This window comes from Zootoca vivipara, chromosome 9 (genome assembly GCF_963506605.1).
Source record: "Zootoca vivipara chromosome 9, rZooViv1.1, whole genome shotgun sequence".
NCBI lineage: Eukaryota > Metazoa > Chordata > Lepidosauria > Squamata > Lacertidae > Zootoca > Zootoca vivipara.
Genome location: NC_083284.1, coordinates 73,888,820 through 73,913,163, shown reverse-complemented (window position 1 = coordinate 73,913,163; position 24,344 = coordinate 73,888,820). Strand labels below are relative to the sequence as shown.

The 24,344-nt window shown below is 47.5% G+C and overlaps 1 protein-coding gene across 3 annotated transcripts in view; it reads right to left on the bottom strand.

The window, feature by feature from the left end:
- Positions 1 to 2,753: 2,753 nt before the first annotated feature.
- The window catches only part of FOXJ2 (forkhead box J2), a 43,463-nt gene continuing 21,872 nt past the window's right edge, over positions 2,754 to 24,344 (bottom strand). Inside the window, exons 2-11 of one of the 3 annotated variants that reach the window (XM_035112305.2) lie at positions 23,782 to 24,137; positions 22,402 to 22,476; positions 21,545 to 21,613; positions 19,522 to 19,662; positions 19,024 to 19,219; positions 16,258 to 16,578; positions 15,243 to 15,344; positions 14,874 to 15,074; positions 6,644 to 6,742; positions 2,754 to 5,143 (exon numbers count right to left, since the gene is read on the bottom strand). In XM_035112305.2, the coding sequence (XP_034968196.2) occupies positions 5,064 to 5,143; positions 6,644 to 6,742; positions 14,874 to 15,074; positions 15,243 to 15,344; positions 16,258 to 16,578; positions 19,024 to 19,219; positions 19,522 to 19,662; positions 21,545 to 21,613; positions 22,402 to 22,476; positions 23,782 to 24,114 (1,617 nt within the window). In that variant the 5' untranslated portion in view covers positions 24,115 to 24,137 and the 3' untranslated portion in view covers positions 2,754 to 5,063. Of the gene's footprint in view, positions 5,144 to 6,643; positions 6,743 to 14,873; positions 15,075 to 15,242; positions 15,345 to 16,257; positions 16,579 to 19,023; positions 19,223 to 19,521; positions 19,663 to 21,544; positions 21,614 to 22,401; positions 22,477 to 23,781; positions 24,138 to 24,344 lie in introns of all 3 variants that reach the window. The other 2 variants (XM_035112304.2, XM_035112303.2) reach the window with 2 other exon arrangements.

Below are 24,344 nucleotides of genomic sequence, written 5' to 3'. Positions count from 1 at the left end.
CAGCCTCATGATTCCTAGCTTATTCCTTGTTGGGGAGAAAATTTCTCCTTTCCCCGATACATTAAGGGAAACTGCATGCCAAGCAAGAACATGGAACTATGGTTTTATGTGAGGGGAAGACATAGGATACAACAGGGAATTACAGGGATATATTCTATTAGGTGTATACAAAACTGCACCTAGCAGCTTGGTGATCAAGCTATTAAGGATGGCCTTGAATTGAGTGATACCTCTGCATCAGGCAGGGCATAGGCAAGAAGCTACTATTTCTTCCCCACCCGTCCTCCAAGGAGGTCAAAGTTATGGGCATCCCTTTAACAACCCTGAGAGGTAGGTTAGCTTGCAAGATAGCAACTGGCCCAGTCACCCAGTGAGCTTTGAGTAAGCATTCAAACCAGGTCTGCCTGGTCAAAGTCTCTTGTAACCTTTGAATCCAGCAGCAGGGCAGACCCAGTTGGGGCTGCAGGTGCACCGGGGAAACATACAAAAATGGTGCTCCCTCACCTGGCAGTTCTAAAACGATGCAATCCAATCATTGCCACCTCATTTGTTGTGTGTGTACACCAGGCCCACCAGTATGCAGCAGATATACCTAAAAGGATAGGTTTGAAGAAAGCCTGTTGGTATGCATGTTGAAGAAAAGGGGGCTGAAGAAGCCTTTGCTCGTGTCCTGGAGAAAGTAGCTAAGTGCAAAACATGATTCCCTTTGAATGCTGCAGGTCTGATGAAAAGCCCTTTGGGCTCAAATTGTCTACAGTATTTCTAAACTTGAATCAGCAAGGAAGTCAACTGACTTCCATATGTGTATCACACTCTACCCAATCACTGCATCCAGCCTTTCTCAACTATGCTCAAAAGACCAGTTCCCTTTTGAAAGTCAAAATTGTTCAATGTATAGCATAGCTCAGCAAAAATAATGTGCCAAAAAAAGAGTCTCCACTCATGACTTTTATTTTGGATCACACTCTGTCACTCCTTTGAAACAAGGAAGCACCCATCACTGACTAATCTAAAGGTTTCCTGCAGCACTGGACCTGAAGGTCTTTGAGCTGTGAAGTTGTACTGTATACAAGAAGATTTAAGGAAAAAAAAATAGATTCCTGCACTGATGGCTGCTAGAACTCCTGACTGCTGATTGGCTCTTACATCAACTCGCCCAACAGAATTTCCTCTACTGAAATTTATTGTGGTGCAATGAAAACTGTTAGTGTTGGACCATTCAACTATGACCCTGGGCACCTCACTCTCTGAACCTCACACAGTTGCTGTGAAAAGAAAACGGGGTTAGCCCAAATATGTTGCCCGAGCTCCTTAGAAGGGTAGGATACAAATGTCAAAAACAAACAAACAAACGTACGTACAAGAACCTGAAATTAAGTACCAATGATTGAACTCAGTTTTAAAGTATCTGGGTAGGGCTGTTTCCACACTGCGATTAAGATCTGTTGCACCTAGCCAAGGCGGTGTTCATTATGTTATTAAAAAAAAAACTTCTGGGCTAATAAGGTCCTAATTCTATGCCTTAGAACAGGCATCCCCAAACTTCGGCCCTCCAGATGTTTTGGACTACAATTCCCATCTTCCCCGACCACTGGTCTTGTTAGCTAGGGATCATGGGAGTTGTAGGCCAAAACATCTGGAGGGCTGCAGTTTGGGGATGCCTGCCCTAGAACATAAGATCCATAATAAATATTTATAAAAGTATGTAATCCTCTATGATAATACAGATGACTCTCAACTCACGCAGGGGTAAGGCCAAAATCGTGTACAGTCGTATCTTGGAAGTCAAACACCTTACTGGTAGTTCCGGAACATTTCGGCTCCCGAACAACACAATCACAAAAATGATTGTTCCGGTTTGCAAACTATTTTTGGAAGCCGAATGTCCAACAGGGCTTCTGCGTCTTCCGATTGGCTGCAGGAGGTTCCTGCAGCCAATCAGAAGCTCTGCTTTGGTTTTTGAACATTTTGGAAGTCGAATGGACTCCCGGAACAGATTCTGTTCAACTTCCAAAGTACGAGTGAACAGTCAAAACACACTAAGTTCAACAGTGAGTGCGTTCCATATATATATATATATATATATATATATATATATATATATATATATATCCAAGTGTGCAAAGCTGAATGTGTACAAGCGAAACATGTGTATGTTGTGAGTTACCAGTACTAAAAACCAGGGCCATCCATTTAAACTGAAGGCAATAAATTGAGGACAATGTAAAGTACTTCTTCACCCAATGCATAATCAGTTTATGGAATCTACTGTCACACCATGTGCTAATGGCTGTCAGCTTAGATGGCTTTCAAAGGGGGCTGGATAAATTCATGGGAGAATAATTCTATCAGTGACCGCTAGTCATGATGTCTGTATAGAAACTCCATGACCAGAGCTGGCATGCCTCTGAGAATGAGAGAGAGAGAGAGCTGCTGCCTCCATGCCCTGCCTATGGGTTTCCCTGAGTAATCTAGTTGGCCACTGTGGAAATCAAGATGCCGGAACAGATGTGCTCCTTCAAAACTCCCAGTATAGACGTTACTCTGCACAAAGGGATGGCTTCGGGCTCTGGTTGTAACATGAGGTGGTACAAATGCAAGGAATCACCTGGAATCAAGCAGTATGTAAAACGGCAGGCTTTGTTTCAGTAAGAACAAGGCTGTATTTCCTTTGTCCATGATTCCAAGCCCAATTATGTGAGTTGCACCTTACGAGTTGCCACAAACAAATTAAAACAGGGGCACCAAAGGGATTAAACCATAAACATTCACTTTTTTAATTAAGAAAGCATGCAAAAAAATAAATCTGTGAGGCCACACCCCTCTCCCATCTCCTTGACATAAAGCATTGTGGGCTGCACTGAAGCGGGTGGGCAGACGAGGGATTTCTCTCCACGGCAGGCGGGCAGGTAGGCAGGCAGGCTGGCCGGCCAGCCCTCTGTGCTGCTGACCCTTGTTTTTCCAGGACAGACTGTGTCAGCTGCTCACAGTGCAGAATTCCAGTGCTGAGTCTATGACTTCATGTGTCCATTCCAATACTAACCCACTTGAGAACGATGCAGTTAATTCAGAGGCAAAAGGGAGGATGTGGCTAATTTGCACACTGACTGGCATATATTTACATATGCAAACAAGGCGCCTTTAAATACCTATAGGAGTGATCTTTTATTCCCTCCACCTTCTGTGGATTTTATTCTTTGAAAACTTCTTGTAAAAAGCACCAGCTGGCGTCTGGAGGAGAAGTCATGTCTACAGTGTGCTCCACAGACACACAGCAACAAGAATCTTCTGTTCCTGGTCACGTCATTCTCATCTTGGGACAGTGTAGGCAACCATTAAAACTCCTCCAGGAATTCAGCTCAGGGATTCTCTACTCCTCTCAGTACACACAATGATGGCCCCATTCCCCAACAACCAAAAATTCCCTCCCTCCAAAATCCAATGGAACAGTGAGTTAAAAGCAATGCTACAGAACCTTCCCACCCGCTAGCACAGCACTTTCCTATGATGTTTTTGGCTTCCTCTTCACACAAAGCAGGCTTGCAGCTGAAAGAGGATGCAGATTAACAAGAGGTCAGGCAAAAGAGAGTCACACTAGAAACTGAAAACAAAGCAGCAAAGAGGTCGCCTAGCCAGATCCAGTTCAAAATTCAACCCTACACTAGCACCCTTGTTCTTCCATGTCTCCTAAGGACTGCCATACAACTGAACCTCTGCCCTTCCTGACCCCACTTGACTTGGAAGGGCCCTTCCAACTTTCCCTCCTTTTCCACTTTCGGCATCTTCTTCAGAGAGATATTCCACAATCACTTAGCCTCTACCAGAAAGCTTTAAACCCTCCACCCACCAAGCTCTGCTCAGCATTACATTCCTCCTTTCACCTTAAATTTATCCACGAAACAGGGAGCACTAGTTGCTTATTTTATATAAGGCAGACAAGACACCCTCAGCTCCTACTCTTGCATCACAAGCCACAACACTTTCTAGAGAATTGAGAGGAAGTCAAATTCAGGAGTTTAAAAAAAACAAACCTTGCAGGGTAGAGAAGTTACTTCTTGATTTTTTTATGTCTTATCCGCATATTCAAATAAGAGCCTTACTGCATTATGAGAGAAGGCAGCAGGAGGGGGGGGGGGCGGAACTGTGATAAGACAAGCCCTGAGGATTCTGGTTCGATCTTGGTACCCAAGCCACATGATGCGGATACAAGCCAGACCTGTCAAGCTTTCTTCATCTGCTGAGGGGGAAAGTGCAAAATGGCAGTGATTGAAAAAGGCAGTGTAGAAAAAAGGTAAAGGCCCCCATCGTCTATCCCAGACACTCAGTCCCTACCAAGCAGCAGACTCATAGCCACAATGTTTCAGCTAGAGAGAAGTTCTCACCTTCCACTAAGGCAAGCCTGTCTCTGTCAAACTCCAATATTCCAGCTATTCTCCACACCCAGAACCTCATATTCTGTGCACTTGTTAATCCTGCTGTCCATGCTGGTGTGAGAAAGTTCACAGACCTCCTTTCAACGCCAGTCTAACCCTCCCCCTCCCCCCTCCCCCGTTTACAACATTTAAGAAAGAACATAATTATTACAGACTTTCAAGATTCACAGGGCTCTCTCACTTTTGTAGCCAATAAAACAGAGTCACTGGCCACCTTGAAGGGAAAGCGGGATTGTTAAAACGCAGGTGATGCAGGAAGAGAAAGATGCCCTCAAGAATTCCTCCTTCCGAGGTCTTCTCATGACACCAAAAAACAGTTTTCCTACCCTCCATCCCACACAGGGTGCCAGTAAACACATAAAATCCGAAACAGGAAGATGGAGCAGAAGGGCTGTGCACTATTATTGATGATGATAATAATAATAAAGAAGAAGAAAAGAAGGTAAAACAGGGAGCGCAAGGAAGGATTATCTTCGGCAGCATCTTGCGGCAGCTTCTCTGGCGGAAGTAGAGAATATATATCTATATACAGGCAAGGAAAGAGGCTGAAGGTGCTGGTCTTGTGACCCAAACTCCAGACTCCCCTTCCCATACCCTACATGAGGGATGTGCTATCAAGTCTGTAACTTGCTAGGTGATCAAATCCCAGTTGAAATCATCAGGGATTTCCTCATTGGCACCTGGAGGCGGCCGTGGAACCAGATGATGACCTGAATGCATTGCAGAAAGGAAGAAAACAGGAAACAAGTGGTCTATTATGTAGAATTCTTGATAATAAACTACTAAGACCATTGCAGAGCAGCTCAGTTCATTTGAAATTCTGCACATGCCTCAAAATTGTGTTTTTTGGCTTGGTCCTGGTGGCATATGAGACTGTCAACATATTCAGGCCCTTAAACAGGAGGCTGCAATTGCTTCAATTAATTCCAGAATCCAATGTCATATCTAATGCAAGCAACTCTTTGTCTATTATCTCTTGTGAGTGAATGGATTGAGCCAAAAAGCATATCCTGCATTTCCTGAGAGGGCCAAGCTGAACTATTTTTCAGCAAAGGTGAGATCACCTCATTAGAATGAGATCTGAGTCGTGGACGTTGCTTTAACCCTGTGGTAAAACAGCTGGCATGACTTAGGCAGACCCAGGAAAACACATTACCTGTGTCTTTTTACTATAATGACTCATGCTCAGACTGGACCTTTGTGAAAAGCCTGCTTCAGATTGAGGTGAGGTTTACTGGTAAGTTTTCCCTGTTACTGGATGTACTGTATTCATAGTTTGTACAGCTATTTGGGATCACACCAGAAGGCTGCTCTACTTTCAGATGCTCTATAGGTGCCTGTGGAAGATGGCTTTTCTCCCTGTCATTAACTTAAGTTAGATCCTTTCCTTGTCTCAATCTTCTCCGTACTCCTTGTATCTGAACTGTGTTTGTCATTTCCTTCAGAATTATTCAGGACTCCTTCATGCAGAGGCCCCTTTCCCAAAGGATAATTCTTTCTATGTTTAAATGAATTGAAAGGTTTGAAAGAACCCAGGATAAAACAGGAGATTAATTGCAAGGAAAGAAGGATTTTGAGTAGACTCTGCAAGGCCCTGGTGGATTTTGCTGTCCGGTAGGTAAAGAGAGACAATGTCTGCAGGGACACTGGGTTTCACTGGAACTAATAAGTAAGACTGCTCAGTTCCTTCAACCACATGACAGGTAAATATTAGCACCTCAACTTTCGTACTTCTTTCTGTTTTCTGAATTTCCCAGTCCCATACACTTTTAGTCTTTCCATTCTACACCCGTAGTACAGTGGACCCTCCAGATATGAACTTAATTTGTTCCGAGGGTCCGTACGTACAACAAAAAGTCCACATCTAGAGGCGCCGCTTCTACGCACGCACGCAGCACAATAGAGTGCTTCTGAACATGTGGCGAAACCCGGAAGTATACTCTTCTGGGTTTGCCGTGTTTACAAGGTAACGTAACACAAGGGTCCACTGTAGTAACTAAGCATATGGGCCAAGCAATGTGTGGGTGGTTTAGCCTGTGTAAATAAGCACCTAACTCAAACATTTGCTAGAAATCATCTGTATATGTTTGGGGAAAGAAATGATAGCAGAAAGCAGATGATTTATACTTGCCAGCTAGACCCTGAAGCAAGCCAGAAATGAAATTATTCAACTTTTTATGTTCAAAGAGTATCTCAAAACTCAGCCTTACCTGGACGATTATACCCTGGCGTGTCCTGGGTGGAAATCTGGTACATAGGAGATGGCCCAGAGTAGAGATGGGGAGGCTGTGGCTGACCGTAAGAGTTCACTAGCAGAGAAAAGGGGAAAAGAACCATCAATAGCCCCAGCTACCTGCTTGCAACAATGGAAACACAAAAGACTAAGATGGGATATGCGACTTCCACACATGTCCTCAGGTCTTCCTATATGTTAATCTGTAGCATCATCTTGGATACAGAAAATCGGGGATGGTTCCTATCATTCAATTGGTTTGGCTTCTTTGCCAGATATAAATATGAAAAACCATTAGCAACTTCCTCAATATATAAAAAAAATCTAAAAGATAATTTGCATCTTCTACAAAACAGAAATCTGTTTTTGGTTTTGTGAGGGACAGGGGATATCGCGAAGTCCCTCCCCTCCTAAGTTCAAGCCAATCCCCGAGCACAGGGGGAAGCAGAGAGAGTTCCGATTCCAGTGGGGAAGCAGGAAGTCGTGTCCGAGGCTCAGGCAAGGTAGAGGAGCCAGGGTCCCAGGTGGGACAGGAAGGGGCGAATAAGGGCGGGAGACCCATCCCCCCAACTCCGGAATTACGCAGAAAGAGGAGGGGAAAGAGGATGGGTCTGCCAAAGCTTTTGTGTTGGAGAAAGACGCGCCAAAAGCCATTAGGAGGTTCTGAAACCGACTGACAACATCACTCCGTGTAAATAGCAATGACTTGAGCACTGTAAATACGCAGCACCAATAAAAGAATAAAATGCAGAGCTGCGTAGCGTCGTTACTCTGAAGTAGTCCACTCCGGCCACTGTGACAGCAACCTCCTAATCCTTTTTGGGCTACTTTGGAGTTGCCGGGATGAGCGTGTCAGAGGCGGAGAAATGGCGGCAGATCGCGGAGCAAGCCCAGCAAGAACTGCAGCAGCTGTCGCTGCAGGCGCAGGGGGAATTGAAGGCAGCTAAAGAGGAGACTAAGAAGGTCCAGGACGACCGGCTACAACTTGCGGAACAGGTGAGAGCGCTTCAGGAAAAAGAGCAGCAATTAAGGGCGGTGGCGGTAGACCTCCAAAACAAGCTGGATGCAGAGAAAAACAAGGCGGGAGGGGCACCCCAAGTCCAAGTGCTGCCAGGAAGGAGAGCCGGGACCCTAGTAAGCAAGTTCAATGGAGACCCGAGGGAATTTCAGGGCTTTGAGACTGAGATTGTGTATGCTCTTGAGCTGCACCACGATGAGTTCCCTGATGATGAGCACAGGGTAGCGTTTATTGTGGAGCACCTTACCGGGGCAGCCAGGGAGTGGCTAAGACCGTTAATTGCAACAAGGAATCCTTGCATGAAGAATGTCAAACTATTTCTAGAAGGTTTGAAAACGATGTATTCGTCCGATAGTCATATGGATCAGACTAAGGAGGAACTTCATAATTTACGCCAAGGAAATATGACAGTTCGCGCGTATTGGGCGAAATTCACCATGCTGGTGCACAGATTGGGGTGGGAACTTGAGTCCCCCCCAATGCAAGCGGCGTTCTACTTGGGGTTGCATGAGGAGGTGAAGGATGAGCTCTCGAGAGGTCCAAAGCCCAGTAATATGGATCAGCTGAGCAAAGCGGCTCTGGCGGTGGGGGTGAGACAGGAATCCCGGTGGAGCGACAAGCAAGCAACGCGCGCAAAGCGGGCTTGGTTCCCACGGTCGCAGGAGAAGCCACTCCCCCAACAACCCTTTCAAGCCACGCCTGGGGCCAGTCAGGACCAGGAACCCATGTAGATTGATAGCGTGCGCGCGCGCGCGGGCTTTTCAAACCCCAGCGGCGCCAAGACGCAAGGAGGGAAGGGGTGGGAATTGCTTTCTCTGCAACTCCCCCCAGCATCTCGTCAGAGACTGCCCACATCGCAGGGAGTGGCAAGGAAAGGCGGGAACGGTGACGCAGCACCACAGCAGGGAAACGGGAAAGCCTGGCTGCAGGAGACAAGGGGCGGCAGCCAGGCACAGTCAGCAGACAACAGCCCCAGCCCACCCACCCGCACAGAGAGGAGCAGAGCCAGCCCACCCCTCCCAGAGCAGGAGTGGTTCTAGAAGTGACGCTCACGCTTCCAAATGGCTATCCCCTGACAGTCCTCGCCCTAATTGACAGTGGGGCGTCAGCGAACTTCTTCTCGAGAAACTTTGCAGAAGAGCACCAGATCCAGCTTCTGCAGCTGGATTTTCCTCTGCACGTGGCAACCATTGACGGCAGAGAGCTGCTGGGAGGGGCCATCACGCATCAAACCCCCCCCCATGAGAATGACGGTTGGAAGGCACTCAGAGACACTGGCATTCAACGTCACCACCATCTCAGACCCCCCCATCGTTTTGGGCATGAGCTGGCTGGCGCGCCATGACCCCTCCATAAGTTGGCACCAGAGATGCATCACTTTTGGATCGGACTTTTGCCTGGAACATTGCATGCAGCACCAACCAGGGGAGGGGCCTCCGATAGCCACGGTGGCCACCATGCACGTCAAAGGGGGTGAAGCGATACCCAAGCCGTACTGGGACCTGCAGGAGGTCTTCAGCGAAGCGGAGTCCGACCACCTACCCCCACACAGGCCTTTTGACTGCCAGATCAACCTGGTGCCAGGGGCAACTATACCCCCAGCCAAGCTGTACGCCATGTCAGACCAGGAACTGGAGGATCTGCGCGCTTTCATCGACAAGAACCTCAAGCGGGGGTTCATCAGAGAAAGCAAGGCAGCAGGGGGCAGCCCAGTCTTCTGGGTGGACAAGAAAGACACGCAACAGCGCCGTCTTGTGGTGGATTTTAGACGGCTGAATTCAGTGACAGAGCCAGTGGCTTTCCCCATGCCCAGAGTGGATGATCTCCTGACAGCGGCACGCAGGGGCAAGATTTTCACCAAGCTAGACCTGAGGGGGGCGTACAACTTGATCAGGATCCGGGAAGGCGATGAATGGAAAACCACGATGTTCACGCCTCTGGGCTCTTTTGAATATCTGGTGATGCCCTTCGGGTTGCAAGGGGGCTCAGCATGCTTCCAGGCCTTCATGCACCACGTCCTGGGGTCCCTCCTCTTCAGGAAATGCTTGGTCTTCCTGGATGACATCCTTATTTACTCCAACGACCCAGTGCAGCACGTGAAAGATGTCAGGGAGGTGTTGCAGCGCCTGAAGGAGAACCACCTGTATGTGAAGCTGGAGAAGTGCAAGTTTCACACCAAGGAGGTGGACTTCCTGGGCTACAAGCTGTCAGACAAGGGGCTGGCGATGGACAAGGACAAGGTGCAGGCCATCCTGGACTGGCACAGCCCCAGGACTCGCAAAGATGCCCAACGCCTACTAGGCTTCGCCAACTTCTACAGGAAGTTCATCAAGAACTTCTCTCGCGTTACGGCTCCCATCACTGACTGCCTGAGAGGCAAGCAGAAGTTCAGGTGGACACCAGAGGCGCAAGCAGCGTTCGAAAGCCTCAAGAGGGTGTTCGCCTCAGACCAGAACCTGTTCCACGTGGTTCAGGACGCGCCCCTACGCGTGGAGACAGATGCTTCTGATAAAGCTGTGGGCGCCATTTTGTTGCAACTGGACGCCAACCGAGAGTGGAGACCCTGTGCCTTCTTCTCCAGGAAATTGACTCAGCCAGAGCGAAACTACACAGTGTTTGATCGGGAACTTCTGGCGATCCACGCTGCGTTCCAGCACTGGAGACACTTCCTGGTGGGCGCCAAGCACCCCATCCAGGTGTGCACAGACCACAAGAACCTGGAGTTCTGGAGAACTGCCAGGGTGCTCAACCAGCGGCAGATACGGTGGGCAGAGTTCTTCTCGAACTTCAACTTCTCCATACACTACATCCCGGGAGAGCAGAATGTCAGGGCGGATGCCCTCTCCCGCAAGCCAGAATACATGGAGGAGGAGGCGCCACCGGCACCCAGGCACATTTTCCCCCCGTCAGCATGGTCCTGCGGAGCAGCAGTGGTGAGCGAGGCAGAACTCACAGCACTGACGGCAGCGGATGAATTTGCCAACCGCATCTGCAGAGAACTGAGAAGGGGGGGGGAGCAGGCAAAAGACTTTGCAGAACGCAGGGGGCTGCTTTTCTACAAGGGTGCACTGTACCTGCCCACCACCCAGCTTAGACGTACGCTCCTCAAGCAGATGCACGACAACCCAACGGCGGGTCATTTTGGGAGGGACAAAACCACTCACCTAGTCATGAGACACTTCTGGTGGCCAGGGGTGCGGGAAGATGTTCGAGACTATGTACGGGGCTGTGACACCTGCCAGCGGGCAAAGGTGGTCAGAGCAGCGCCACCGGGATTGCTGGAGCCCTTAGCCACGCCACACAGGCCGTGGGAAGTGGTGTCCATGGACTTCATCACAGATCTGCCTTCTTCCAGGGGCAAGACCGCAGTGTTGGTGGTGGTGGACCTCATGTCCAAAATGTGCCACTTTATACCGTGTGCCAGGGCGGTCTCGGCAGAAGAGACAGCCAAACTGTTTGTGGATCACGTATTCAGACTGCATGGATTACCCTTAAGGGTTATTTCGGATCGTGGCCGCCAATTTGTTTCCAGGTTCTGGCGGCGGCTCATGAACCTCCTGCAGGTGGAGGTCAGCTTGTCGACGGCTAGACACCCGCAGACCAATGGACAGGCGGAGAGGGTCAACGCCATTCTGCAGCAGTACCTGAGATGCTACGTCAGCCAGAGGCAAACGGACTGGGTGGATCGCCTGCCACTGGCAGAATTTGCCTACAACAATGCGGTGCACGTCTCCACAGGGGTGTCGCCCTTTAAGGCCAATTACGGGCGTGACCTCAGATCTTTCCCTGAGAGGGAGGGGGAGGAGGAGGAGGAGGGCCCACAGGCTGAGGATTGGGCAGAGGAACTGGAGACGGTGCACCAGCAGCTCAGAGAACACTTGGAGAGAGCCAAGGAAGCGTACAAGAGGGGGGCAGATCGCCACAGGCGACCGGGGGAGGTCATTAGGGTGGGGGACAAAGTTTGGTTGTCCTCGGAGGGCCTTCCCATCAGAGGGCGATGCAAAAAGCTGGCGCCCAGAAGGTTGGGCCCCTTCACGGTCACGCAACAGGTCAACCCGGTGGCATACAGGCTGGCACTGCCAGAGGACATGAGGGTGCACCCAGTGTTTCATAGATCGCTGCTGTCACCGTACAGGGAAAGCAGCAGGCTCCGAGACAGCGAACAAACCCCTGAGGGAGGGGGGGAGAGGGAAGGCAGGGAGCAACTCAATGAGGCCACAGCCATCCTGGATTCAAGGTGGGGGGTGGGGGGCCTGGAGTACCTCATGGCATGGGAGGATGCTCCACCGTCCCAGAATGAATGGGTCCCAGCCACTCAGATACAGGAGGAATTCCTGGTAGAAGAATTTCACGCCCTTTTCCCCCATAGACCCAAGCCCTGGCACATGGAAAGGGAGGGGGAGGGGGAGGAAGCACGGGAGAGCAGTTCACCATGGCGCTGGGAAGCGGAGTTTGAGGAACCAGAGGATGAGGTATGGGTGTCACCGAGATCCACCCAGTCAGAGGAAGGAGCAGATTGGCAGAACATTTTTACCCCCACCAGCTCTGACGCCACAGACTTTTTGGGATTCCCGTCCTCCCAGGCGGAAGGGGGGGGCTTGCAGGACTGGGGGGAGGTGTTCACGCCAACGGGCTCGGAAAGCACTGAGTTCTTAGGCTTCCAGTCGTCACCGACACCTGGGGGGGACCTGGGGAGGGGTGAAGGAGAGCTTGGGAGGGGGGTGGATGTGAGGGACAGGGGATATCGCGAAGTCCCTCCCCTCCTAAGTTCAAGCCAATCCCCGAGCACAGGGGGAAGCAGAGAGAGTTCCGATTCCAGTGGGGAAGCAGGAAGTCGTGTCCGAGGCTCAGGCAAGGTAGAGGAGCCAGGGTCCCAGGTGGGACAGGAAGGGGCGAATAAGGGCGGGAGACCCATCCCCCCAACTCCGGAATTACGCAGAAAGAGGAGGGGAAAGAGGATGGGTCTGCCAAAGCTTTTGTGTTGGAGAAAGACGCGCCAAAAGCCATTAGGAGGTTCTGAAACCGACTGACAACATCACTCCGTGTAAATAGCAATGACTTGAGCACTGTAAATACGCAGCACCAATAAAAGAATAAAATGCAGAGCTGCGTAGCGTCGTTACTCTGAAGTAGTCCACTCCGGCCACTGTGACAGGTTTCATCTACCTTACTAGCCATGTCTGAACACTATAGTTACAAAGCTGACATAAATTTGCTAGATCAACTCTTAAAGACTTCCTCTTTTTATCCTAATGCTCTTTCAAAAGCATACTAATTCAGCCTTGCAAATAAATCCACAAAAACTACTAGCCCACTAGGCCTTCATACACCAGTTCAGTAATTTTTGAAAAATGTTACAAGTCTTTCATTGTACAGTGGTGCCTCGCTAGACGAATTTAATTCGTTCCACGGGTCTTTTCTTATAACAAAAAATTCGTCTAGCAAATCCCATAGGAATGCATTGAATTTTTTTTTAATTTCTTTTTGCCCATAGGAACGCAATAATTGAATTTCAATGCATTCCTATGGGAAACCGCAATTCGCTAGACGAATTTTTCATAAAACAAATTCGTCTAGCGAGGCAACCTCCGCTCGAAAAATCCTTTCGTTAAGCGGAAATTTCGTTAAGCAGGGCATTCGTTAAGTGAGGCACCACTGTATAATTAATTCCATCCTGGATTACCTGGAGGCATTTCTTACCTATGATGGAAGAACAGGTAAGCGGTTATTTACAAACCTACGCTACTCATATGACTTTACTGCACTAGAGTAAATGTGGTGGGGTGCAATCTGAAGTCGAAGAGGTAAAAATATTTAGATGTTTTCACACAATGTGTCATCAGATCTCTACCCATGCAACATAATGAGCATGTGCAGCCCAGTATTCATAGATTATGGACAACAGAAGACTCTTTGGAAATGGCTGAATTGTGGAACAATTTCATACCATGCAATCTCACTCTAGCAGTGAAAAATGAGGCAACCTGAACATCCTTTGATAACTGCAAATATGTCTTTGCATTTGTATAAGCTCTGTGAATTCTTCTTATTCTTTTCAGCAAAGGCTACAGCCTTCCTTTCTTATCTCCCTGTGTTTCATGGGCGACTTGTGAATAAGCTTTTGCAGAATGCTTCCTTATAACTTGTTTTAAACCCGCAGCATGTTGCTTAGAAGTGGTCATCAGGTCCCTGATTGTTTTCCTTGAGTCTTTCACACTAGTCGGAATGCTAAAAGCTGAGGTAGGCTGATAAACTATGTCTTGGCCCTTTTGAAACAGACACACATGCACCCATTCATGAGGTACATTTTCATCTCTCAGTAAAACACAGTATTTCTCAGTATGCACAGACACACACTTGCTAGCTGTGTAAGTGGCAAAGAACTGGACATGCTTAGCCATCCATCCTGTGCAAATCTGAGCCTATCATAAGTAGCAAAAAACTCCTTTATAGTAATGGCAGTTGCCAACATTGCAGCATGTGTTTGCTATCGGTCCAGTATACCTAAAGGAGCGTCTCCACCTCCATCATTCTGCCCGGACACTGAGGTCCAGCACCGAGGGCCTTCTGGCGGTTCCCTCGTTGCGAGAAGCCAAGTTGCAGGGAACCAGGCAGAGGGCCTTCTCGGTGGTGGCGCCTGCCCTGTGGAACGCCCTCCCAACAGATGTCAAAGAGGAAAACAACTACCAGACTTTTAGAAGACATCTGAAGGCAGCCCTGTTCAGGGAGGCTTTTAATGTTTAATAGATTACTGTGTTTTATTTTTCTGTTGGAAGCCGCCCAGAGTGGCTGGGGAAACCCAGCCAGATAGGCGGGGTATAAATAATAAATTATTATTATTATTATTATTATTATTATTATTATTATTATTATTATTATTATCTTTGCATTGCTTAGATATACAGTCTGGGCACTAAACATTCAGAATTTTTGGCAATGGTACAGGCACCTCAAACTACACTCTTCTGTTCTCCCCCCTGCATACTAAGGTATCATGCAAAACAGATCAAGGTTAGGGAAAATCTCAGAGACGGAGACCGGATGTGACAAAAACATATGGTTGGTTGAACCTTTTATCCCCATCCTTGGAAACGGTGCCACATGAGGGGGTGTGGCTGCACCTCTTTGATTCCGTCTCACCTACTGTCCTGGCATGGCAGGTCCCCACCCAGAAAGCCCTGCTGAGTACCTTGGTTCATGGGCTGCTCTTGTTTGCCACTATTCATGGCACAGGACTCGGAGATTCGGGGAAGCTGCTGTGGGCCTCCCAGGTGAGGGAGCTGACCGGTCTGGGTGAGAAAGTGATTGAGGGAGTCACAGAGGTTGGCAATGTGATGCTGATCTAGAGTCCAGTTCTTACGCTCAGCCTGGCGCAGACTCTCCATCAACTCTGCAGGGTCCAGAGAAAGAGAGAGGTGAGAAACTAGGCGTCACTGTTCTCTACTCTTGCTGAAGAGATCCTTCTCTACATCTCTACTTCCCACTCTAAGCCTTCGATGGGCCCCTTTCCCCCTCTACCAGAGTGAAGGGTATAAGGAAATAACAAAACATGACCCACCTGAGAACTGGGAGTGTTCAATGCTAGACCAGTTCAGCCGATTCACCATCTTGAAACTTTCTTTTAGGGAATCTATGTTGGAGCACCACTCAGGGGGAAATGCTGAAAAATGGGGGACACAAAATAGTCAACAGGGTATACTCCCATACCTTATATTAGATACCAAATACATGCCTAAGACATTTCTCTCTAAAATCCTGAACTGAACAACCTACCTCCTCATGACAATGTACCTCTTCTCTGTACCCAGCCACTCCTCTCCCTGTTTTATTCATTAATTCATTCAAAGCTTTCCAAGCTCCTTTTATCATCAATAATGGCTTACAAAAATCGAAGCTAATAAAATAATAGATATAAACACAAACACCCAGCAGTTAAAAGCAAAATTTAAAGCCATCTGGTCTAGGGAATCACCCCCTAACAGTGCCTCAGTCTTATCTGGATTGAGTTTCAGTTTGTTGGCTCCAATCCAGTCCATTACCAAGGCAAGACACTGCTCCAGCACTTCCACTGGCCTCACATGCAGATGTAAAGGAGAAATAGAGCTGAGTGTCATCAGCATACTGCTGACAACCTACCCCAAACCTGTGGATAACCCCACCCAGCTGTTTCATGTAGATGTTAAACAACATGGGGGGTAGGACTGAGCCCTGTGGAACCCCACATTGAAGAAAAGCTTTCCCCAAGCAACACCCTCTGGGAATGACCATCCAAGTAGGACTGGAAACACCGCAAAGCGGTGCCACCCACACCTAGTTCGGACAGTCGCTCCAGGATACCATGGTCGATGGTATCAAAAGCCATTGAGAGGTCAAGAAGAATTAACAGGGGCACGTTTTCAAAGCAGTTTCTATGCCTAAACCCCGACTGAAATGGATCTGGAAAATCATTTTCTTCCGAAAGCGCCTGGATCTGGCCTCTGACCACTAGCTACAGAACCTTGCTCAGGAAAAGGAGCTTAGCAACTGTCCTTAATTCAATGAATATTTCTGTCAGTTTGCCCACTCTAACTCACCAAAGCTAGCATTATTCATGGAAGCTTGTGATTGCTGCTGCTGCTGTTGCTGCTGCTGCTGCTGCTGTGAATGGGAGTGCGGGTGGTGGTGCTGATGCTGGTGATATCCTCCATGCTGCATTGAAGAGGGGTGAATGGACATCACAGGTGGGGGGCCATAGCTGTCACCTCCTTGCTGCTTGCCACCCTGGGATGGACAGCCTTCTGAGGTTGGAGTGTGGAGGGGGGGTGCAGCTCCCACCGAGGAGGGCACCTGCTGCTGGTGGTACATATAGTAATTGTGGTTGGAGGGCTGCATGTCACCCAGGAGGGAAGAGAAATCTGAAGGGAGGATTAAGAGGAAAGCATTAAAATAGGTGGCCTTTTTTTTTTTGCCTGGAGGGCCACATTCACATGGCACCAGTGGCTATGGCCACCCACACTCTTATCAGGTACATGCACTTATGCATACACACACAAGACACACACAGGCATATTACGGCCCTCCTTCTGCTCCTCATGAATCAATCTGACGACTGGCAGAGGGGGTAGTGAACACCTCTATCTGGGAACTGGGCTCTGCTCCACTCCACATTTTTTAATCCCTATTTCACCATTTTGCTGCGGCTGCCAACACTGGCAAGGTCTTGGGACAGCCAGAAAAAACTGTGTGTGCATAGGAGGGGCAAATCATGCCCTTGAACTGAGGTTAACCACTCCTGCATTAAAATACACAGAGGTAGCCGAAACATTGGTTCTGTAACTTTCCAATGAGGCTAGTATCCCAAATATTATAAAACAAGTCATTAGCGCTTCAGTGACCACATTTCTAGCAATGTTCTCTAAACAGCAGCTTAGGTCCAGAATTTGTCGCCCCTTTTCTACACGATCAACACAAAAGACAAGATTAGCTTCATGAGATGCTGCCCCCTAGTGGCTGTAACTGATTAACAGAATGCAAAGTACTCTGGAGTAGGCCTGGGCGATATATTGATATGAGGAGCAGACCGCGATGACGGGGCTTCACTCAGTGGTATATTGTGGGTGAAACTGCTGCTTCCAGAGAACCTCTGCTACCAGCACCCAGCACGCCAAGGGAGCAACAAGCTGCAATGGCCCCCCGCACCAGGAAAGGCAGAGGGAGCCCTGCAAACGGAGTCCTGTCAGTCTCCACTGCAGGCCTCCCTCTGTCTTGGGGAGTCAGGGGGCTCACTCAGCTGGAGCCTTCCTGCCCCCCAGCTGAGCAGCAGGCTGGGGCCAGCTGCCATTGGCCCTGGGGTGAAAGCGTCTCAGCTCCCACAGTGACAGCTGTGGCAGTTTCACCCGGTCCCTCGCAGGCCAAAGGCATTGCAGCTAGTTTCAACATCACAGTATATCACCAAACCGCAACGTTTGGCTGGTGATACACCGCAATGTTGATTGCCCAACCCTACTCTGGAGTTGAGAAACAAGCACAGTACCATATTTCACCGCATGATCATCGCACCCAGCTTTTTCAGTCCAAAAATCAGGTTACCTTTCATTGCGTAATCGTTACATGGTCTAATTCTGTTTTTCCTACCACTTAAACAGAGAAGCAATGTATCCACCAGTGGGATATGGATACACATTTTTCTCTTGCGCATTGCCAGCCGCGAGCCTAGCATTCTCAGTGCATGTGTCAGTATACTGTCTTTCCATAAGGTGCAAGTGAAGTGTGCAGGCAGGCATAGCTGCCTTGAGTGAGGCACGTGGTATGATAAGACCTGCATCTTCCTGTGATAGCTTAGTGATAATAAAATTTAGTAATAATAAAATTATTGCTTCACATAATGGTTGCACCCCACTTTGGGGCAAAAAGGCATAAAATCTGTTGCAATTATGCGGGGAATTACGGTAATCTTTCTCTGCAACCTGTTTCTAGCTATTGATGTATCCCCTTTTCCTACAGCATAGGCAGGCATGTCCCTAACCCAAGAGGTAAGCTAAAAACACTCAATCCATTATTGAGCACATAGTTCTGTACCTATTTTTAATTCAGTATGCATTCTACAAAAAAAGGAGGTTTCACTGAAAAAGGGACATAGGATTTCTAACTTGTTCTCTAGGGCAGGCCAACTTCTTCAATTGAGAAGGACTCTTAAAAAGTGTAGGGGCCTCATTTTAGCCTCAACATCAGGAAGAACTTTCTGACAGTAAGAGCTGTTTGGAAGTGGAAGGGACTCCCTTGGTAGGTGGCAGACTCTCCTTCCTTGGAAGTTTGTAAGCAGAGGTTGGATGGCCATCTGTCATGGATGCTTTAGCTGAGATTCCTGCATTGCAGAGGGTTAGACTAAAGGACTCCCAAGGGTCCCTTTCAAAAGTCTATAATTCTATGATTCTAAGATGATTGTCTTAGGGACACAGGTGGCGCTGTGGGTTAAACCACTGAGCCTAGGGCTTGCTGATCAGAAGGTCGGCGGTTCGAATCCCTGTGACGGTGTGAGCTCCCGTTGCTCGGTCCCAGCTCCTGCCAACCTAGCAGTTCGAAAGCACATCAAAGTGCAAGTAGCTAAATAGGGACCGCTCCGGCGGGAAGGTAAACGGCATTTCTGTGCGCTGCTCTGGTTTGCCTGGAAGCTGTACGTCGGCTCCCTCGGCCAATAACGCGAGATGAGCGCCGCAACCCCAGAGTCGGTCACAACTGGACCTAATGGTCAGGGGTCCCTTTACTTTTTAAGATGATTGTCTAGGTTGCAGACACCTCTCTCTCTCTCTCTCTCTCTCTCCCACCCCCACCCCCCAATCATACCTGGCACAATTACTCACCATGCTGGGATGAGGAGGATTTCTCAAGCATGGATTTATAGAGATTTCGGAAGGACCAGCTCAGGTCCTGGAAGTTGATCTCAGAATAGGAGAATTTCAAGTCGTTGCTGGTACTGTAATGTGGAGGTGGCACATCTGTACCTTCACGGCCCTGACCGCCAGCCACTGTTGCTGCCACATCCACAGGCCCTGTGCTCTGCTGAAGAGAAACAGGTGTATTAAATAGAATTCTAGCCTTTTGCAACCAGGGATTGTATATATACAATTCCCCCATTTTCACAGCTATTAGCTCTGGCCCACACTCAAGGCATGCCACTGTGCCGCAGCTCATTTTCCCTTCCCTTCATCATCCATGTCCTTTTTTGCTTTTCAATAGCCTTCTCCCATTTTCTTCCTCCCTCCTCCCAGCCCCCCCCCCCCCCCCCGCCACTCAGCAGCCTTCTCTTTCCACTTCTCCCTCCTGGTTCACACAGGCACCTCTTCTTACCCTCGACTCACCTGGCTGTAATTGCCAATAGGCGGTGTGCTTTGCAAGGATAGCTGCTGGGTGGATTCAGGGGACAGTGATGATTCTGCCCCAACAGAAACAGGCCCCCGGGGGCTTTTGCTTGCCTCTTGCTCTGAGGAATCCTGCGATAGCTGAAGAGATGGAAAATATGTGCATAAGAAACACATGGGCAGAGAAGTAAAACTGCAGTGAAACAACTCACTCTACAGTCGACAGAAAATTGTTAGGACTAGGTAGAGTAAAGTATGGCAGTCATGGGGAGTGTCACCTGCCACGCAATGTGCTAGAGCAGGAGGGAAATTAAAACTCCATGTCCAGCGGTTAAACAACGGACTCACATCCAGTGAGCCCATTTAAGATCACCAGCCAAGACATAACTATTGAACGAACCTCAGAAACCTCTTGTGAAATATAACACATGAACTTTCCATTAGTGCTGCAAACCAATTAAATAATTTTTATGTGATTAATTGTAAGATTTAATTGATTAATTAACTGATCTATCAATTAAATCTGCATATGGGTTAAAACAGTGTTTCTGCAGCACGAAGCACTTTGTTTTTAGATGACGCGTGTATGTGTTGTAATAGGCGTTTCTGTGCGCTGTGGCACTCGTCACAGTCCTCCTTGTGCCAGTAGCGGTTTAGTCGTGCTGGCCACATGACCCAGAAAGCTGTCTGCATACAAACACCAGCTCCCTCAGCCTGAAAAGTGTTGGTGCTGACCTTTAAAGCCCTAAACGGCCTCGGTCCAGTATACCTGAAGGAGCGTCTCCTCCCGCATCGTTCTGCCCGGACACTGAGGTCCAGCGCCGAGGGCCTTCTGGCGGTTCCCTCGCTACGAGAAGCCAAGTTACAGGGAACCAGGCAGAGGGCCTTCTCGGTAGTGGCACCCACCCTGTGGAACGCCCTCCCACCAGAGGTCAAAGAGAATAACAATTACCAGACCTTTAGAAGGCACCTTAAGGCAGCCCTGTTTAGGGAAGCTTTTAATGTTTGATGGATTTCTGTATTTTAATATTTTGTTGGAGCCGCCCAGAGTGGCTGGGGGAACCCGGCCAGATGGGCGGGGTATAAATAATAAATTATTATTATTATTATTATTATTATTATTATTATTATTATTATTATTATACCCCATAGTCACCTTTGACTGGACTTACATGTCCAGGGTTCCTGGACAGCCATCATCTTAGAAGAGGCATCCCCCACACCCACAGAGCGCAAAAAAAGATAGAATGCCTCTTTAAAGCTCTTGTATTAAAAATAATATTTATAAACATTAAATTGCTGTACAATTAACTGCAGCACCTTTGGGTGATTAAAAGTTTTTAAAATTAATTAATTAAACCCATTAATTTAATGTATTATTGCATATTAACTCTAGAGCCAGTCTTACTCTGTATAGTGGGGTTTACTCAAAGGCATGTGTGCACAAGAATGCAAGCAAAACATTGCAGCCCTACTGAATGATTTAATAAATCTATGGTGTTTTTGGAACAATATAGCTACCGGTAATGCAGTTATTAATCATTTTTTGTTATATCAGAGCATCTAGGAAAGGAATCTGGTTGACTTTCTTTGTAAAATATTAGATTAGGTTAATAATTTAAAAGAGCAAAATTTAAGTCATATAAATTAAGCACGTGTGTACAATTTATTATGCATTTTGCTATTTAAATAAGAATAATTCTGATTCTGCTAATAATGGAGCAGGCTGAGGAAGAGAGGGCAAAGGGGGCCTTTGGCTGCTGCAAATCTTATGCAACTCTTCTCTTATTTCCAAATCTCAGCAGACATTGCTCACGCACTGACAAACATTGCTTCAAAGCAATAAAGGCTACAAACTTGCTTTTAAAAAACATGAAAGTGAAGGCTCGCAGAAGCCTGAGTTTTTATGACCAATGCATTACTTCTGTGCCATGTAGGATCATGTCCTTTGGAAAAACTGGGTCTCTTAATCATCTCACAAATGCTTTGGATTTTGAGGGTAGGAATGGGGAGCCACACTCACATCATCATCTGGTGGGTGACGCCTCTTCCGGGAAATATCAGGACAGGTATCTATGGTCCAGTAAGAACCCTGCAAAGAATAAGATCTACTGGTGAAAGGACTATAAAACCAACCCTTTATACTGTATCAGCAATAGCAACAGCAGCAGTGCAACCCATAATGCCAAAGAGCATGCACATTGCCACAGCTTATCAATTACTCTTGCAGCACAAGGCAGGTCCTTTCTTTACATTGCAACATCATCCTTGATACTTTTTTGTGATGTCACAATCCCAATAATCCTTCAGTCTCCAATAAACTCTTGGGAAGAACAGGTTGGACAAGAACAGCAATTCTGATGTAAAAGTATGAAAAAGAATGACCAGGGCAGAAATGCAGTAAAATCTAAAAAAAATGATGTTTTGCTCCTGTTGCAGGATAGTTCTGGGGTCTTGCACACACATATTGCAGTCTGGGATACAAAGACCCACTGCTTTCTCTTAGCTTTCCCAAATGTGCACATACCAAAGAGGTCAGAGCTATTTCATCCACACCAGAGTTGATTACTTATTACTATTAATATTACTATTACTGAGAGATACAGAAGAACAAAACCTGAATGTTCTTTCCTTGCTTCTTCAGCTGAGTAGTAAATACCTATGCCCTACTTTTACACAAACCTTTGCACTAGCCTGAAGTAGGAGCAGCAGAATTTTCGACTTGCCTGCATATTTTATGTCCTCACTTAATCTGTTCATTCACATTAGTCCAATTTCTGCCAAAAGCAGGAGTGAGGGTTTAGAAGTCAATGCAACATTGGTTAAAAAAAAACAACCTCCCCACCATGATGGTCAAATGTCTAGCTTGATCCCCCTCACCTTTCCAGGGTCATCCCGGGGGCGAGGCACTTTTCGAAAGCATTTATTCAGAGACAGGTTGTGACGAATGGAGTTCTAGAAAGGAAAAAAAATGACATAGCTAACAGGCAGGCTGCTCACCCATGCCCTCATCACCTCCCTAGCCCAAATACTGCTGCTTTCCCCTCAGCTATGGTTGTTGTTGTTTTTGCCACAAATGGGGGAAGCAGAAGATGGAGTACTGGGTGGGATGGGAAGGATGTTGCAGGCAGGAACAGCGAGGGTTAAGCAGCCTCTTCCCACCTACCACAGCTCCCCTGCAAATCATCCCACCTGTGGTATTTTGGAGAAGCAGCAGCCAAGCTTACAAGCCCAAACAGCAGTTCCAATCTCCCCACCAGGACGCAGATTTGCATCACTTACCTACACAATGGGAATTTCTGAACAGAGAAAAGGCAAGGTCTTCTCTTAGACTTAGAACCAATGTTCTACTCCAGGGACGGGGAAACTTAGGCCCAGAAGATGGAGGCATATGTGACTGTAGAAACCCTTAGATTTTGTGTTGCTAAAATATAGCCTACTGTGCATTTCTCTGCCCAATTCTTCCTCTAGCCCTGAACATCCCTGGCAAGTGGCCTCTAGAAGGTCCCCCATGAAGGAACTGAGTAAAGTGCAGAAAGTCCCCCCACCACAGCTCCTCAGACAAAAGTTACAGCACAGACTGCCTCACCGAACCCTCGGAAGCTAAATTTCTCCTTTACTCTGCAGGAAGAATTAAGGCTGTATGAAACACATGTGACTAATCTGCAGCACACAGTGGTAGTTATGGTGTGTACCTCCACCTACCTAGCCTATCGCATGCTCTGATTTAGCCTGTGGCACACGCCCCAAGAAGGCTGGCTACCACTGGCACAGAAGAGAGCCTCTGACTCAAAATATGAATCTGTAGCTCATATTCCACCAAGCCTCCTAAATGGAGATTATTATTCCACTCTTTATCTGCTTTGAACTAGAAACTATATTTATATATGTACTTATTGCTGGTGTTTTTACTGCTGACTGCTTCAGGATGTTTCATGGGAAGAAATTAATAAATGGCATCAATGTTATCTATTTTAAAGATACAGGAGGGACTTCAAGAGTATAGAAGAGGCATGCAGAATTGAAGCTGAAGACTGAAATACTCATATGGGAAAGTTTCACCTCCCCTCTGGTCAAAATTTAGAACGCAAGTACCTTGAAGAGGAGATGTGTTTTTGTGTTACATTCAGTCTGTAAAACACCATGCACATTCATGGCATGATCATACAATATGTTAAATGGGAATGGATTTTCATAGGAGCAGGAGCTGGAACTTCTGCTCCTATGAATAAACTTCTGAGAATGCCCAAGTCTACTTACCTTCCACCCAATGCCAGCATTCTTATAGTAGGGAAAGTTGTCACAAATCCAGCGATAGATCTCACTGAGGGTCATCTTCTTGGCCGGGGATGAATTGATAGCATAAGTTATCAGAGTGGCATAGCTGTAGCGCGGCTTCCCATCCTGGTGAACTGCAGCATCGTCTTTGCTCAAGGTGGCATTGGGGTCAGTAGGGGAGCCAGGAGAGCACTTCCGACCGGCCCCCGGGGGACCTGACTGGGAGGCACCCCCTAATTTCTCAATAGTGGCTCGCAGAGTGAGCTGTGGGAGCCAATCAATGGAAGTGAGGCTGCTTTCCAGATCAGAGGCCATGATGCTGGAGGCAAAAGTGTCTGCTGTGGAGAAAGAAAGAGATACAGATAAATGGGGCTGTTGAAAAATGATCACATTATATGGTTTTATATTCCTACAAGAAAAAAACCCCTCAGTATGGCCAAATAAAAGCTGCATCACCAATAGCTCAGTTTCCAAAGCCACAGATATTACTGCATTTGCTTGGTTCTGTGTAAGAACTACTGTATATAGGTCAGACAACTTTCTGA